This window comes from Cetorhinus maximus, chromosome 6 (assembly GCF_964194155.1).
Source record: "Cetorhinus maximus chromosome 6, sCetMax3.hap1.1, whole genome shotgun sequence".
Taxonomy (NCBI): domain Eukaryota; kingdom Metazoa; phylum Chordata; class Chondrichthyes; order Lamniformes; family Cetorhinidae; genus Cetorhinus; species Cetorhinus maximus.
Genome location: NC_135884.1, coordinates 23,450,400 through 23,465,216, shown reverse-complemented (window position 1 = coordinate 23,465,216; position 14,817 = coordinate 23,450,400). Strand labels below are relative to the sequence as shown.

Here is a 14,817-nt window from a genome sequence, read left to right as displayed (position 1 = left end):
TTTCTTCGAAATGCATTTTTCAGAAGTGTGTTCTATATTGTGTTGCTTCTTTCTGTAAACCCCTTCTTTCTCTTCTACTCACCTTTCTCTTAACAAACACAAACAATGAAAAGGAAACTGCTCACTTTTTCCCATTTGAATTACTGAAGATTACATAACTTTGCCAAACAAAGTGAAACCTGCCTATTGACTGAGTTCAGATGAAATGTCATTGACTGGAAATGTTAATTCTATTTCTATCTCCACAGAGGCTGCCAGACTGATGGAGTATTTCCAGCTCATTCTGTTTTTATTTGAAGTTTGACTATCCTGATGGTATGAACCTTCCCTTGTTCTGGCAGGAAAGTTGAATTGTAATGGGTGGAGAATGAAGATTCTGTTTAAAATCTGCCATTTTAAGAAGATGGGAAGGGGTAAATATCTATAGAGGATTCTCCCTCTTTTTCTGGACTCTTACACCAAAATTAAAATTCACCCCCTTATGTGTAAGCACATCAGAAAAACAGTGAGAGCTGATAAACATTGAAACAATATTCCTTGGTGAACAAAAAGCCTAAAATAAAGCACATATGCAGTACCAGAAGGCTGGACACTTGCATCTGTCATTTGTTGTATTTATGGTTGCTACAGCTACATAATCAACATGGATATCAGTAACAGATTACCTCTGCACAATATAAGATGGCTGAAGATTTCATACACAGCAAAAGAAATTGAATCATTTGATGACTGCAACTGAATGTTTAATAGAAGAATTATAAATTGATTCTATTTCTATGAATATAAGCCTAGAGATGCAATTATACCAAAGCTACCATTATCAGGCTATTAGCTGCACAGTATGATACCCTGTTAGAATCAGTTGAATCTGTGTTACACCATCTCTGGTCATATTAAGGTCAGCTACCATGGAGTGCCACATTTTTGCTTGAACTTATGCTCCTCAAGTAATTTATTTTTAATGGCCTTGAAATATGTCATGGAATACCAGGGTGCAAATGCTGAGTATAATTTGCATTGAATTTCTTTCTCCATTTTTTTTAAGCAGAGGTGACAAACTTTATTTTAAACATATTAATATTGCTGCTGATGCAGAACAGAAGTGGGCCTCCCAGCTCCAGGAATTTGTTCTGCCATATGTTTAGGTCATGGCTGATCTGCACCCCAACTCCATTTCCCTGCTTTTGTTCCATATCCTTTGATATCTCTTAATGAATAGAAATTAATCAAACTTAATTCTGAAAAATTCTATTGACTCAGCATCCATAGCCTTTTGGGGAGTGAGCTTCAGATTTCCACAACCCTTTGTGTGAAAAAGTGCTTCTTGATTTCACCCCTGATTTGCCTAGCTCTAATTTTAAGATTATGCCCTTTTGTTCTGGATTTCCACACCAGAGGAATTAGTGTCTCTGTATCTACACTATTGAATACCTTAATCATTTTAAATACCTCCATTAGATCACCCAGATGTTAACAGGATTCAATTCAATCAGTGAAGCTGAAACCAAGACATAAGATCTCTTCTTTGTTGAGTTTATGGACTTGTTCAGTCTCACAGTTCTCCTCCCACACAACCTAGTGACCCAGCTATCTCCTATTTATGTGCTCAAAGACAATTAATACCCATCACTTGTTTCTCTTGGCCTTAACAAGGTAGTTGACATTAACAAACCTTAACAATGTAATTGATCAGCTGAGTTTATAAGAACATAAAAATTAGGAGCAGGAGTAGGCCATTAATCAGCCTCTCAAGCCTGCACTGCCAATCCAAAGATCATGGCTGATCTCTTTGGCCTTAACTACACTTTCCTGCCTGTTCCTCATCACCCTTGACTCCTTTTTCAATCAAAAATCTGTTGAACTGAGCCTTGAATATATTCAATCAACCAGCCTCTAGTGCTCACTGTGGAGAGTGAATTCCAAACATTCACAATTCTCTGAGAGAATAAATTCCCCCTTTCTGTCTTAAATGAGAGATCACTTATTTTGAAACTGTTTCCCTAGTTCTAGATTCCCCACAGCAGGAAACAACTTCTCAGCATCTACCCTGTCAAGCTCCCTTAGAATCTTATATATTTCAATTAGATAACCTATCATTCTTCTAAACTCCAATGACTATAGGCTCAACCTGTTCAACCTTTTCTCATAAGACCAGCCCCTTCATTCCAGGAATCAACCTGGTGACTCTTCTCTGAACTGCTTCCAATGCAAGTATGTCCCTCTTTAAGTAAGGTGACCAAAACTACACAGAGTACTCTAGGTGTGGTCTCACCAATGCCCTGTACATTTGTAGCAAGACTCACCCAATTTTATACTCCATCACCCTTGCAGTAAAGGTTAACATTCCATTTGCCTTCTGTTTATTTGCTGTACCTGCATGTTGACTTTTTGTGATTCATGTACAAGGACACCCATATCCTTCTGTACCACAGCATTCTGCAGTCTCTCTCCATTTAAATAATTCTCTGCTTTTGCATTCTTCCTGCCGGAGAGGACAAGCTCACATTTTCCCACATTATACTCCATTTGCCAAATTTTTGGCCACTCACTTAACCTATCTATTTCTCACTGCAGACTCTTTGGCTGGAATTTTCCAGCCCCTCCCCACTGCAGTGGGGCTGGCGAGCTATTGAAATCTCCGTTCACATCAGCAAGACCGGAAGATCCTGCTGACTTGAGAGGCTGGAAAATTCTGGCCTTTGTATCCTCTTCACAGCTTGCTTTCCTACCTATTTTTTCTTATCATCAGCAAATTTGGCTATAATAAAGCCTGTCCTTTCATCCAAGTCATTAATATAGATCGCAAATAGTTGAAGCCCCAGTACAGATCCCTGTTGCACTCCACTAGTTACAGTTTCCAAGCCTTAAAAGGACCCACTCATCCGGACTCTCTGTTTCCTGTTAGCTAGCCACTCTTCTAACCGTGCTAATATATCGCCTCAACACCATATGCTCTTATCTTGTGTAGTAACCTTTTATGTGGCACCTTATTGAATGCCATTTGGAAGTCCACTACATCTACTGGTTTCTCTTTATCCACTCTATTTGTTATATCCTCAGAGAACTCTAATAAATTTGTCAAGCATGATTTCCCTTTCATGGAACCACGTCGACTCTGATTGTATTATGATTTTCTAAATGTCCTACTACTTACTCTTTAATATTGGATTGTATCATCTTCCCAAATACAGACATTAGGCTAACTGGTCTATGGTTTCTGCATGCTTTCTATCCCCCTCCTTTCTTGAAGAGTCGTATTACATTTGCAGTTTTCCAATCCGCTGGGAGCTTTCTAGAATCTAGGGAATTTTGGAAGATTACAGCCAATGCATCCACTCTTTCTGCAGCCACTTCTTTTAAGGCCCTAGAATGCAGACCCACCAGGTCCAGGGGACTTGTCAGCCTTATGTCCCATCAGTATTTCCATTACTTTTTCTTTTATGATACTGATTGTTCAAAGCTCCTCCCTCCCTTTTGTGTCTTGATTTTCAATGATACTTGGGATGCTTTTCACATTCTTAATTCCCCAGTCTCACCCTCTAAGCGACCAATGCTCACTTTAGCTGCTCTTTTCCTTTTTATATACATGTAGACACTTTTGCTGTCTGTTTTTATATTTCTAGCTAGTTTTGCCTCATACTCCAATTTCTCCCTCTTTATTGTTTTTTTAAATAATCCTTTGCTGGTTTCTAAAGCTTTCCCAATCTTCTGGCCTATCACTAATCTTCACAGCACTAAATGACTTTTCTTTCAATTTGATACCACCCTTAACTTCCTTAGTTAGCCATGGATGGTGCATCCTTCTAGTAGTCGTTCTTCCTCAATGGAATATATCTTTGTAAAAACTTATGAAATATATTCTTTAATGTCAGCACTGCATGTCTACTGTCTTACCTTTTAACCTATTTTCCCAGTCCTTTTTAGCCAACTCTGTCTTCATACCTTTGTAATTGCTTTTATTTAAGTTTAAGACACTAGTTATGAACCCACATTTCCTATTCTCGAATTGAATGTGAAATTCTATCATGTTATGATCACTCTTGCCTAGAGGATCCTTTACTAAGATATCCTTAATTAATCCTCCCTCATTACACATTACCAGGTTGAAAATAGCCTGGTCCCTGGTAGGTTGCAGAATGTATTGTTCTAAGGAACTATCCTGAATACAGTCTATGAACTCATCCTCCAGGTTACCATTGCAAATTTGATTTGTCCAATCAATGTGAAGATTAAAGTCACCCATGATTATTGCACTACCTTTCTTTATTTTTTCTTGATGTATCCTCTGTCCTAGTATGTAACTACTGTTAGGAGGTCCATAAATTACTCCCACCAGTGACTTCTTTCCTTTATTATTTCTTATCTCCATTCAAATGATTCACCCCTGCACCATGGCCTCATAATTTACCTCCTTATATCCTGTTATCATTTTGGTGAATTTGCACTGTGCCCTTTCAAAGGCCTATATATCTTTACTGAGGTTTGATGCCCAGAACTGAGTTCCGAGCTCCACATGGGATCTGCATATTCTCTGTGTAACTGAAACATTCCTTCCTCAGTTTGAAAATCCAGCTCCTTGTGATAAAGGTCAACATTCCATTACAATACAAAAGCAAAATACTGCGGATGCTGGAAATCTTTGTTTTTTATTTGTTCTTGTTTTTATTCCAAAATTCCAATTAGCCTTTTTAACCATCTTATCTACCTGTGCACTAATTTTCAGTGATTTGTGCACATGGACACCTCAATCTCTTTGTTCCTTTGGAGTTCCACATCTTTCAACATTAGGGGAATATTCTGATTTGACTTTCTCAGATCCAGACTGGATGACTTCACACTTGCCCACATTGAACTCTATCTGCCATTGTTTTGTTAATTTACTTAGACTGTTCTATGTCCTTTTGCAACTGTCTGCTCCCATCTACAAAACTTACTGTGTCTTGTATCCCAAGGCCAACATCATGAGAAAACGGCAGTGAAGCTATAAATCTCCAAGAAAATTGCTGATTATCATTTAGCATGCGGCTGCGCCATGGGCTGACCTACAGTGATGATCAGTGCCAACTCAAAGCAGTGTGAGGGTGCATTTACTCTACAACAGGAGAATTAATTTGAAGTTGTTTCACCTCAAGCCAGTGCTCTAGTAGCAATGCACCCTAAACCCAGAATCGGAATCTGATAATCACTCTGGAGTCAGGCTGCAACTTAACTCTGGATTTATGTTAAATGTGTAAGGCAGTTCAGACTAGTGAAAGCACTCTGAGACAAGCTTTGGCAAGAGGTCTCACAGAGTTTGTTTCCATATGTGCAGGCATGAGGTACAGATCTGATCCCTGGGCTGTTCTGACACTAGTATTGATGCACACCTGAACCTCAGTTGTATCAATATAAATGTGGCAGCCACACTGCACCCCTGGGCAATGTTCAAAGCAGAAACTCTGAAATACATCAAAAAGTTCAAAGTTTCCAGTCTCAGAATTTAAATAATTACATGTGAAATTTACATGTTTAAATTGTGTGTTATATTTTGTCAGCAACAAATCGATGTTGAAGTAATCTGCTAGGCAGAGGCATTGCTGGATTCTGTTATTCTACTGGCACTCACTTTGAAAAGGAATCACTGCTCCATTTTAAGAGATGTTGAGATTAATTGCTTGAGAAGTCTTCTCATGTACTTCCAGACTGCTACATCAATGTATTCACTTTTTAATTGGGCATCAACCATTTATTTCTCCAGATTGGTCCCTGGGATGAGAGGGTTGACCTATGATGAGAGGCTGAGTAAATTGAGTCCTTATTTTCTGGAGTTCAGAAGAATGAGAGGTAATCTCATTGAAACATACAAGATTCTGAATGAGCTTGACAGGGCCAGCACTGCAAAGTTGTTTGCCTTGCCTGGGGAATTTGGAACATGGGGGCACAGTGGGCGGAATTTTCCCAGAATTGCACTAAGTGCGGCTGTGGGCAGGTAAAATGGAGTCCTACCCGGCAATGAAAATGGCGGGTTTTCACGCCGTATCTTCCCAGGCCCACTTCACTATTTATGCATTCCTGGGAAACGCGCCATTTCCATGGTGGGTGGGGTCTCATTTGCCCAATTGCCATCACCCCGCAGTTGCATCACGCCAGCTGCCATCTTTAAAAAGCAGCCGCCAGCAAAGTGCTCATCGCCATCAGCTCACCACCGCTGTCCGGGAGACATGGCCAGCAAAGGCAAAAAAGACTGCAGCCCGGACACCATCCCCCCCCACCCCTCCCCAGCAGTCGCCTCCGGGGCCAGGCATCATTTGCCCAGCCCCCTGGCGCCCCTGAGGCCTGTAAACAATGCGCGAGCTGTGGCGAACGCTGCTGCTCACTCACCTCAGTTCCCCCAAAGTGAAGGCCGCCAAGCGCACGTTGCTTGGATGCTGTTGTGAAACACGTGGGCGTGCTTTCCCGCTGACATGGACGGACGATTTGGCAGGGTTCCAAGAGCCTGGCGGGACGGCCTTTTAAATACATGCTAATGTATCACAATTAGCTCCCCGCTGACCGATGGCGGGAAACGCGGCCCGCCATTGGCGGGCTGAGCGGACGACCGCGACCTGCCTTCACGCCGCCGTGAAGCAGGTAGCGCCATATTTTCTGCACATGCCACCTATCACGTCTGCCCCCAGCAGGCTCGGAGAATTCCGAGTCTCAGGATAAGGGGGTCATCCTTTAGGACAGAGATGAGGAGAAACTTCTTCACTTAAAGGGTTATGAATCTTTGAAATTCTCTACCCCATGATGGGTGCTCCATCATTGACTATATTTAAGGCTGGGATGGACAGATTTTTAGTCTCCCAGGGAATTGAAGGATATGGGGAACAGGCGGGAAAGTGAATTTGAAGTCCAAGATCAGCCAGGAAATGCATTAAATGCCAGAGAATACTCGACGTATGGTCTACTCTTGCTCCTATCTCTTGTGTTCTTGTGTATTTGTTGTCCACAAACACAATGAAATCTTCATGCTCACATTGAAGATGTAGTGTCACATGTTTAGAATTTCTTTAAATCTTCGTTTTCTGATTGACCCTTTGAGGAGTATCATTCACTTAGTAATCTCCTGCAAGATTACACAAAGGAGCATCTATCTGAGACTTGGAGTTAGGATTTCCAATGCTTGGCAGGCTTTGCATAACCATCACCTTTTTTTCATCAAGTGACTTTTGCATCCATTTATTGGGAGATCAATTGCAGTGATGAAATCAGCATATCAGCAATTGCTATAAATTTGTAGATGTCATTCAATATAATTCGAGCTATAAAGCTGAATAATAGTCAACATTTGTTAATTTTGCATCTATCATCTGATCCCTTGGGATTTTATATCCTTTTGTTTCAGATAGTTTTTTTTTCCCTGCGTGTATTTTTTTAACAGCATGCCGCGTTGAGATGCAGTTTCATCGACAAATTGGAACAAATAATGTGGAGACGTTCACTGGTCCAAAGGTTTGACAGAGAATTGGCCAACAATTCATTTCATATTGATCGTTTTGGTTGTGTAGCTGACAGCTTTGGAAGCTATTGAACTGATGAATAAAAGCTGTCACTTAATTTTTCTTCTCAGTCGCTGTTAGGTATTCTTCTTTATCTTGTCATTATTCATTGTACTACCTTCCAATATACCAATAACATCAGTCTCCTTAGTGTTGTATAACACAATACTGGGATGTGCGTTGTCCTACTCTAAGACTCTGGGATCCATAACGCCAACCAGTATAATAGAGGTTTAAGTAATGTAGCTCTATGCAACACTAAGTGCCACAGTGCTAACCTTTATCTGGTCAATCACCTTAAAGTCATCTTCACTTATATTGGGACCTGTTTTCTCTTAACTATTGCTGAATTTATGATGTCTATTGTCTTGTGCCCTCATGCACATTTAATCCTGTTGTTGTTTGGTTACTGTTATCACCTGCATTTTATTTAATCAGTGCACTGGTGACAATGCTTAACTTTACCACTTAGACTGACCATGACATCTATCATTTTTACTGCAATCAATTACTAATTTCTGTTCCAGTGTTTTCTCTTTGTTGCAATTTCCACTGCTCATTGATTTCAGGCCTTATTCAGTTGTTTCCTTCATATTGTCAGCTTACTGAAAGTTTAACAAAAAAAAATCTTGGATACTATCTTCTTCCAGCTCAATCTCCATCCATGGACAAATCTTCACTGCCGCCTACAGCTGATAAAAACTTGGCAATTTGTATAACAGCTTGTTGTTAGGTTTACATTGCCTGCCACTGTGACAGCCAAGAATTATCCAACCGAAAGAATCCTCCCTATTCAAACATTCATTCTGATTTGAAGATTTGTCAAGCATTGGCACTATATATCTATTAAGCTGCCTGCACATTTGCATAAAAGGAACCTACATATTTGCATAAAAGGAGAACAGATTGTTTTAGTAACTATGTAGTACTTTTTAAATGCATTGATAATGTCACTCCACATAGAGACCAGAACAATGCTTCCCACAAGATATTTAAGTATGGCTAATTTGCAATTACCAAGTAAAAAATTAAATTGACTTAATAAAAAGGTAGCTGTAAGTCATTTGTATCAGCACTAAGTTGAAGCAAAAGCAAGGTATTTTGATCATCTGCCATATTCCCTACTTTTTCTCTTACAGTGGAGAATTGACCTATTTCAGAAATAACTTAAAAAGTGCTAGAGGAAATTTGTATGCAGATTCTCTGAACTCGTTTATTTGTCCATATGGTGATTGTATTGCTGCCAAGGTGGGCAGATATAACCACTAGATTTTTAGAGCTAGGCTTTTGTAATTAAACATTATTTTGATTTTCAAAACTGTTATTGTTGTAAAATTTAATTCAGAAAAGTGTTTTGTTCTGAGCTTTCACCTCCTGACATTTACATTTGGATAAGCATTAGTGGTTCTACCATGGAATTACACATGGAAAATTGGAGGTTCGGCTGTAGTATAATGTATATGTATATGGCAGCAGCCATACTTCAGGTATCTGCAAACTTGGAGAGTCCCACTCTATCAATGTGACCCACTTCTTCTTTTATCTTCAGGGGGTTTCTGCGTTTGTTCTTTCCTCATCCTCAGGAGGGTCTGTCTGCTTCCCCCTTCCCTCTAAATAGTGCAGTTTTGGGATGCCTTCCTTTCCTTCCCTCTTAACTCCTTATGCCCTCATTTTATGATGCGCAGCCTAAGAAGTCTGTTGAAATAAATAAAGTCAGACAATTATTTATTCCCTGCAACAGTAGGGAGTTGCAAAATAAAGTTGGGAATTCCCATGGCTTTTCTCTTCCTTCCTTCACTTCCTTTCTTTAAGTTGGAGTTTCTGTAGCCAAATTCTCTTTCTTTATTTTTGGAAATGGAGAGTTAGTTATTTTTCTCCTAGGCAGAACCCTGGCAGTTTTTTTTTTGATGACCAGAGGCTTGAACCTCCTTGAGGCACTGAGGTTACATATGCTCTGGAGCTGCAAAGCCAGAGTGAATGAGGCAAGCTCTGAGAATGGAAATCACAGCAGTAGCCAAGGCCTTGGGGGTGGTAAATGTTGTTTCAGGCACTGAAGGGTGGCAAAGGTGATGATTAATTAACTTATTATTTACTATGTTTTAAATTTCATTTTGATGGCATATCGTGTGGTCAGTAGGCAATCAACACAGATGCTTAAAAGCACTTCTGGAAAAAAATTCAGGATAAGGTGGGTCCATAATTTAATGTATGGAAAATTGTTGTAAGATACTGATGCAAATGTTCAAGTGTTTTTTTTTGGTAAATATGAAATTTGAGCTAATCAGCATGCTTTGAGCACTTTGAACTTGCTGGACATTTGCCAGATGTAAAATGTTTAGGTCTATTGATAGATTGTCCAGAAAAAATATTAAATAAATATTTCCTATCATTTCTGGAATTCTTCTTCTGTAATTCATGCACTTGGGCAATTTCCAAAGCATCCTCTGCTGCCTTTTGGCGGTTTATGTGAGAAAAAAATGATCAGTTCATTCTCTTCAGGGAATTCAACATCAAGGCAAAATTCCCCTTTGTTTAATGAATGATGCTTTGGTACTAGGAACAAAAATCAGCAGTTTGGCAAGAATCTTTATCGAATGCCATTCATGTTGATTGTCAGAAGTATTCCAACAATAGTAAATAACAATTTAATCCTCAGCAGAGTTGTCATTTGTTCTCACAGTGTATGTCACAAACTAATTTGTTTGTGAATTACGTGCTTAAATTTTGCTTAGCTCTTGGGACATTAAAGGTTGAAGCAGCATCACCATCCAGCTGAACCATTAGCAGGATGTTCTTATCATCTGGAATGACCACTTTCTTCTACAATGGATATACAGCCTATCCCAGAAATACATTTGGGCCAGAATCTTCTGTTCGGCGAGCGGGTGCAGGACCTGCTTGCCGACGCGTAAAATGACGTGTGGTGATGTCGGGCGTGCATCCCAACGTCACTGCGCGTCATTCAGATCCTCAGTTCGGCGGGCGCGCAGCCCACTCCAAACTGTCAAAGACCTATTAAGGCCATTTAGATTCCAGTTAAGATCATTAACTGAGCTGCCCGTCCAACCTTAAGGTTGGCGGGCAGACGAAGAGCCCAGGCAGCCTTTGCATTTATCATGAAACCTCGTCCACGGGCGAGATGAGGCTTCATGAAGGGTTTATAAATTAAATAAACTTTTAAACTAAAATTCATTGACACGTCCCAGCTCATGTGACACTGTCACATGAGGGGACATAACTTAAAAATTCTTTTCTCATCATTAAAATTTAAAAAAAATCAAACTATTCTCCCTGAGGCAGCTCTGTGCCTCAGGGAGATTTCTGTGCTCTTTTGCGCACATGTGCAAAAGAGCGCAGGACCCAACTCAGCCTCCTCCCCCCCACCCGCACAGGGAGCGCTTAGCGCTTCCGGGTGTGCGTCACGCTGGGCCCGCCCACCCAAAATGGCGGCGCCCAGCTGATTGCGGGCGGCGATCAGTTGCACGCCCGCCTACTCCCACCCACTCCCCCCAACGGGGAGAAAATTCTCTCCTTGGAATTGAGAAAATGGTGGTCAAGAGGAAATGAGTACAGAATACATGAAGTAAAGGTGGCAGATGCAAAAATCAGTATTACTGCCACACGTCAGGTCTTCAAGATGAGCCAAGATGTGAAACAAAACTACATCATAGCTTGAACAAAGTGTGAAATGTTGATTGACTTAAGAAGGTTACCATTTACATTGGTGGCAAGATAGCAGGTAAAAAGCACAAGATTACAAAAGTTAATGTGCCAGGCCAAGAACGGTGGAGTCCACTGTGTTCTGTAGTTTGTCAATCAAAATTAGCTCCGATGGTCTCAGCTCCTGAGTTTTTTGAGTTGGTCACAGAACCTTCTTTCTTGATCACTCACTTTTATGCCACCAGGTTTGACATGGGTTGAGAGGATTGCAACTAATGCAAACAATCCACGTCCTTAAACTGGGAAAAAGTTGGAAATGCTCTTCTGGTCATAATAAGGGTGCAGTGTCAATGTGCTCATCGTTTAATGCAAATTCAGATTGCAGTAAGTCTGTCAATAATCAATCTTTTGTTTTATACAACCCAAAAATGGTCTGACACATTGATGATTTTTTTCTGGTTGCCTGACATTGATAGTCTGCAATGACATCAAGTTCATACAGGTTAATTATGGCATCAATAGCATCAATCTGTCTGTTTTTTTTAATTGCAGTCAAACAATGATCTTTTTGACTCTGTGTCCAAGTTAAAAAGCACCAATGCCGAGTTTCTCAAGAGAGTTTTGTCATTCCAATTATATTCAGAAATTCTATTCCATTTCAAATCCTCAGGTTGAGATATTTGCAAGATATTTAACAAATCCACTTTGAAAAAAAGATGAATGAAATATCATTGGCCTTCATAATTATGATTTACTGAGTTGGTTGAGAGATGGCTAGTACTAGCCAAAATGGTCAAGACCAACTGTTGACTGTTAGTTAGATCTGGGATATGCAAAACTGTAGCTCCTATTTTTGAACACTATTCCAAGAGGATGTGATGATTACAATGTTAGATGTCAAATTAACAATCAAACATTTGTGTTTCTCATGTAGAGTAGATTACCACCCCTGCTGAGCATATGAACATTTCCTTCTTTGTAGTGGTAATCAGCTACCACTACAGTTACAAGCAACTGTACAGCTTACGATGCTATACTGATCAAACTGCTTGTGGTGGAGAGCGCCAACTCAGTTGCCTGCTTTGATGATGTCATGTGAGCTACTCTTAGCTGCTGATTGAGCCAACTTCATGAGAGAACAGGGAGATGAGAAGAGTTTCAAAGAGAGGACACAACAACAAAAGTGGCCCAACACAAATGTTCAACATTGCCTACAATTTCCTTCTATTACCCATTACCCATGCAAAGAATAATCTTTGTGTCAATAATGTAGCTGACTAGTATAGTGTTGATGCTATCTGCTATCAGTACCTGATTACCAATGACTAATAATATTCTGTCATTTATTCTGTACATGTATAAAAATATGCATACCTTTGTTTTAAAAACATAGGGCAGGATTTTTAGGTCAGCATGCTGGCACGATTGGCAGGTCCAGGAGCGGCTAGAGAATGGACTTCCGCCTGCGAATGGCTCCCGACTGCAATTTCACATTGGCTGGCCAATTAATGGCCAGCCAGCGTGAAATGCGCGCTGAAATGCTCAGCGCTGCCGGGGTAGGGGTGGGAGGAGGGAGGGCACTGACCTAAGTATGGACGAGGGGGAACACGGTATGAAAGCTCCCTGAAAGCAGAGAACTGCCTCAGGGAGCTGAAAAATTTAAAAGCAATAAATAACGATTTTAAATTCCAGAAAAAATGTCCATACGTCAGAATCAGTCACCTGAGCATATACATGATGAAAATTCTGTCCATTCATTTTTTAAAAATTTAATAACGGAAACCTCATCCCGCTCTTGAATGAGTTTTCATCAAATTGCACAGTCCACCTGACGGACCTGCCCATCCGCCAACTGTAAGGTTGGACGGACCACAAAAAATTGGAGACCGTTGGAACTTTGGGGCTTCATTGTCCTCATGATTGTTGGCGGGCATGCTTCCAACTTCTGCGCGTGTCTGCCGGCCAAAATATCACGCGAGTGCGGGATGATATCGGGACGCTCATCCGACGTCATCGCATGCTATTTTGCGCTTGAGTGGGTCGGGCACGCGCCCGCATGTCGAGCTAAAAGTTCTGCCCGTGAGTACGAATGCTTCAAAAAATGGATTTAATTGAGATCATCTGCTAAAGGTTTGAATTGATTGTAATCAATGAATCTTGTAACTCTTCAAACAATTACAATTTCTTTAGAACACAAATTCTATGTAGCCTCACAGACATGATGGAACTGTTGTAAAATTATACAAGAAAAAGCATACTTTGGAAATTAGAATCTAGGATTTTTCTGGATAAGTGTAATTAAAGTGTACTTATTAGCACGTTGTATGAGGAAGCAGGGTTCAGCCACCTGAAATGCTTGGTATGTGGTTAGATGTTATTTCTGATTATGCATTGAAGCAAACCCAATTACATAGCTGAATTTTGGTTCCCAAATTGTTTTAATAATCTTCTGCAGAATGTGTGTGAATTAGGTCTTCAGTGAAATGACCTGATATCAAACTATTTGGTATCAAATATTATATCCCTCCCCCTGTGTTGGGCCTTAAGGTTGAGCTGCTTGGTGAAACAAGTGATTGTGGCCTCATGATGACTGAAGGAAAAAATATTGGTGTCTTTCACATAGGTTCAAATACTTTTAACAGTGAAGTTTCATGATATAAAAAAAAAATCAGGATTTATAATTCTTACCATAGCACCAAGATATTGAGACGGTCTCAAAGAAAACAAGAAAGAGCAAAGACATTCCACTAGCAGAGTAGTAGTCAAAAAGTTTAAAGACATACAGACCACCCTAGGGAAAAAAATAATAATACATTGCTTAGATAGCTTTTAATTTTTCAATCTTCATCATTCTTCAGCATCTCCTAGTTGTATACCAGTTGTAGATTACAACTGACACCTTAGTTGCATGTCTTTACCTATCCTAACTATAATTGGCAGATTAACTAGCCTGACAATAGCTGTTCTTTGGATAGTTCTGATTAAAATAAGCTTGCAATATATGCACAGCTTCACATCACAAAAATAAAGTTACCATTAATGCATTTTGTACAATACCTCTGACAAATTTATACCTGCTTCAGGTGCCTATGTGCATAGGCACAGAAACATTATTAACCCCATTGTGACTAATGATGGTTAATAATTATCATTTTCTCTACTGCATTCCCATGGAAAGAGCTGAGAAGAATTATAATCCTACTAAATATTGTTTTCAAACCTTTAAGTTTTTAAATTAAGCAAAGCCAGTAACTTATGAGCAATTCTGTACACTTCTACACTTATTTGCCATATAATTATACTACACTTATGTGCCAAACACGTATTCTATTGAAATCAAGTAACTATTAATATTAATTTCAATGCTAGTTTGTTTGGCCTAACTATGACATATCAAACATACTGGGCTGAATCTTTGGCTCGGCGAGCGGGCCCCGCCCCCACTCGCCGAGGCGTAAAATGACATTGGGTGACTTCGGGCGTGCATCCTGACATCACCGGGTGTTGTTTAGATTTTCAGTTCGGCCAACTGTCAAAGTCCTGTTAAGGCCATTAATGAACTAATTAAGCCTATTCAGAAAGCTTAAGGTTGGCGGGCAGGCAAAGAGCCCAGGCGGCCTTCACATTTTTCATGGAA

The 14,817-nt window shown here is 40.1% G+C and overlaps 1 protein-coding gene across 2 annotated transcripts in view; it reads right to left on the bottom strand.

Annotated features, from left to right (window-relative positions):
• slc6a1b (solute carrier family 6 member 1b) overlaps nucleotides 1-14,817 on the bottom strand; it is a 43,382-nt gene that overhangs the window by 13,395 nt on the left and 15,170 nt on the right. For both annotated transcript variants that reach the window (XM_078543415.1, XM_078543416.1), the window contains exon 12: nucleotides 13,869-13,971. In XM_078543415.1, the coding sequence (XP_078399541.1) occupies nucleotides 13,869-13,971 (103 nt within the window). The remainder of the gene's footprint in view (nucleotides 1-13,868; nucleotides 13,972-14,817) is intronic.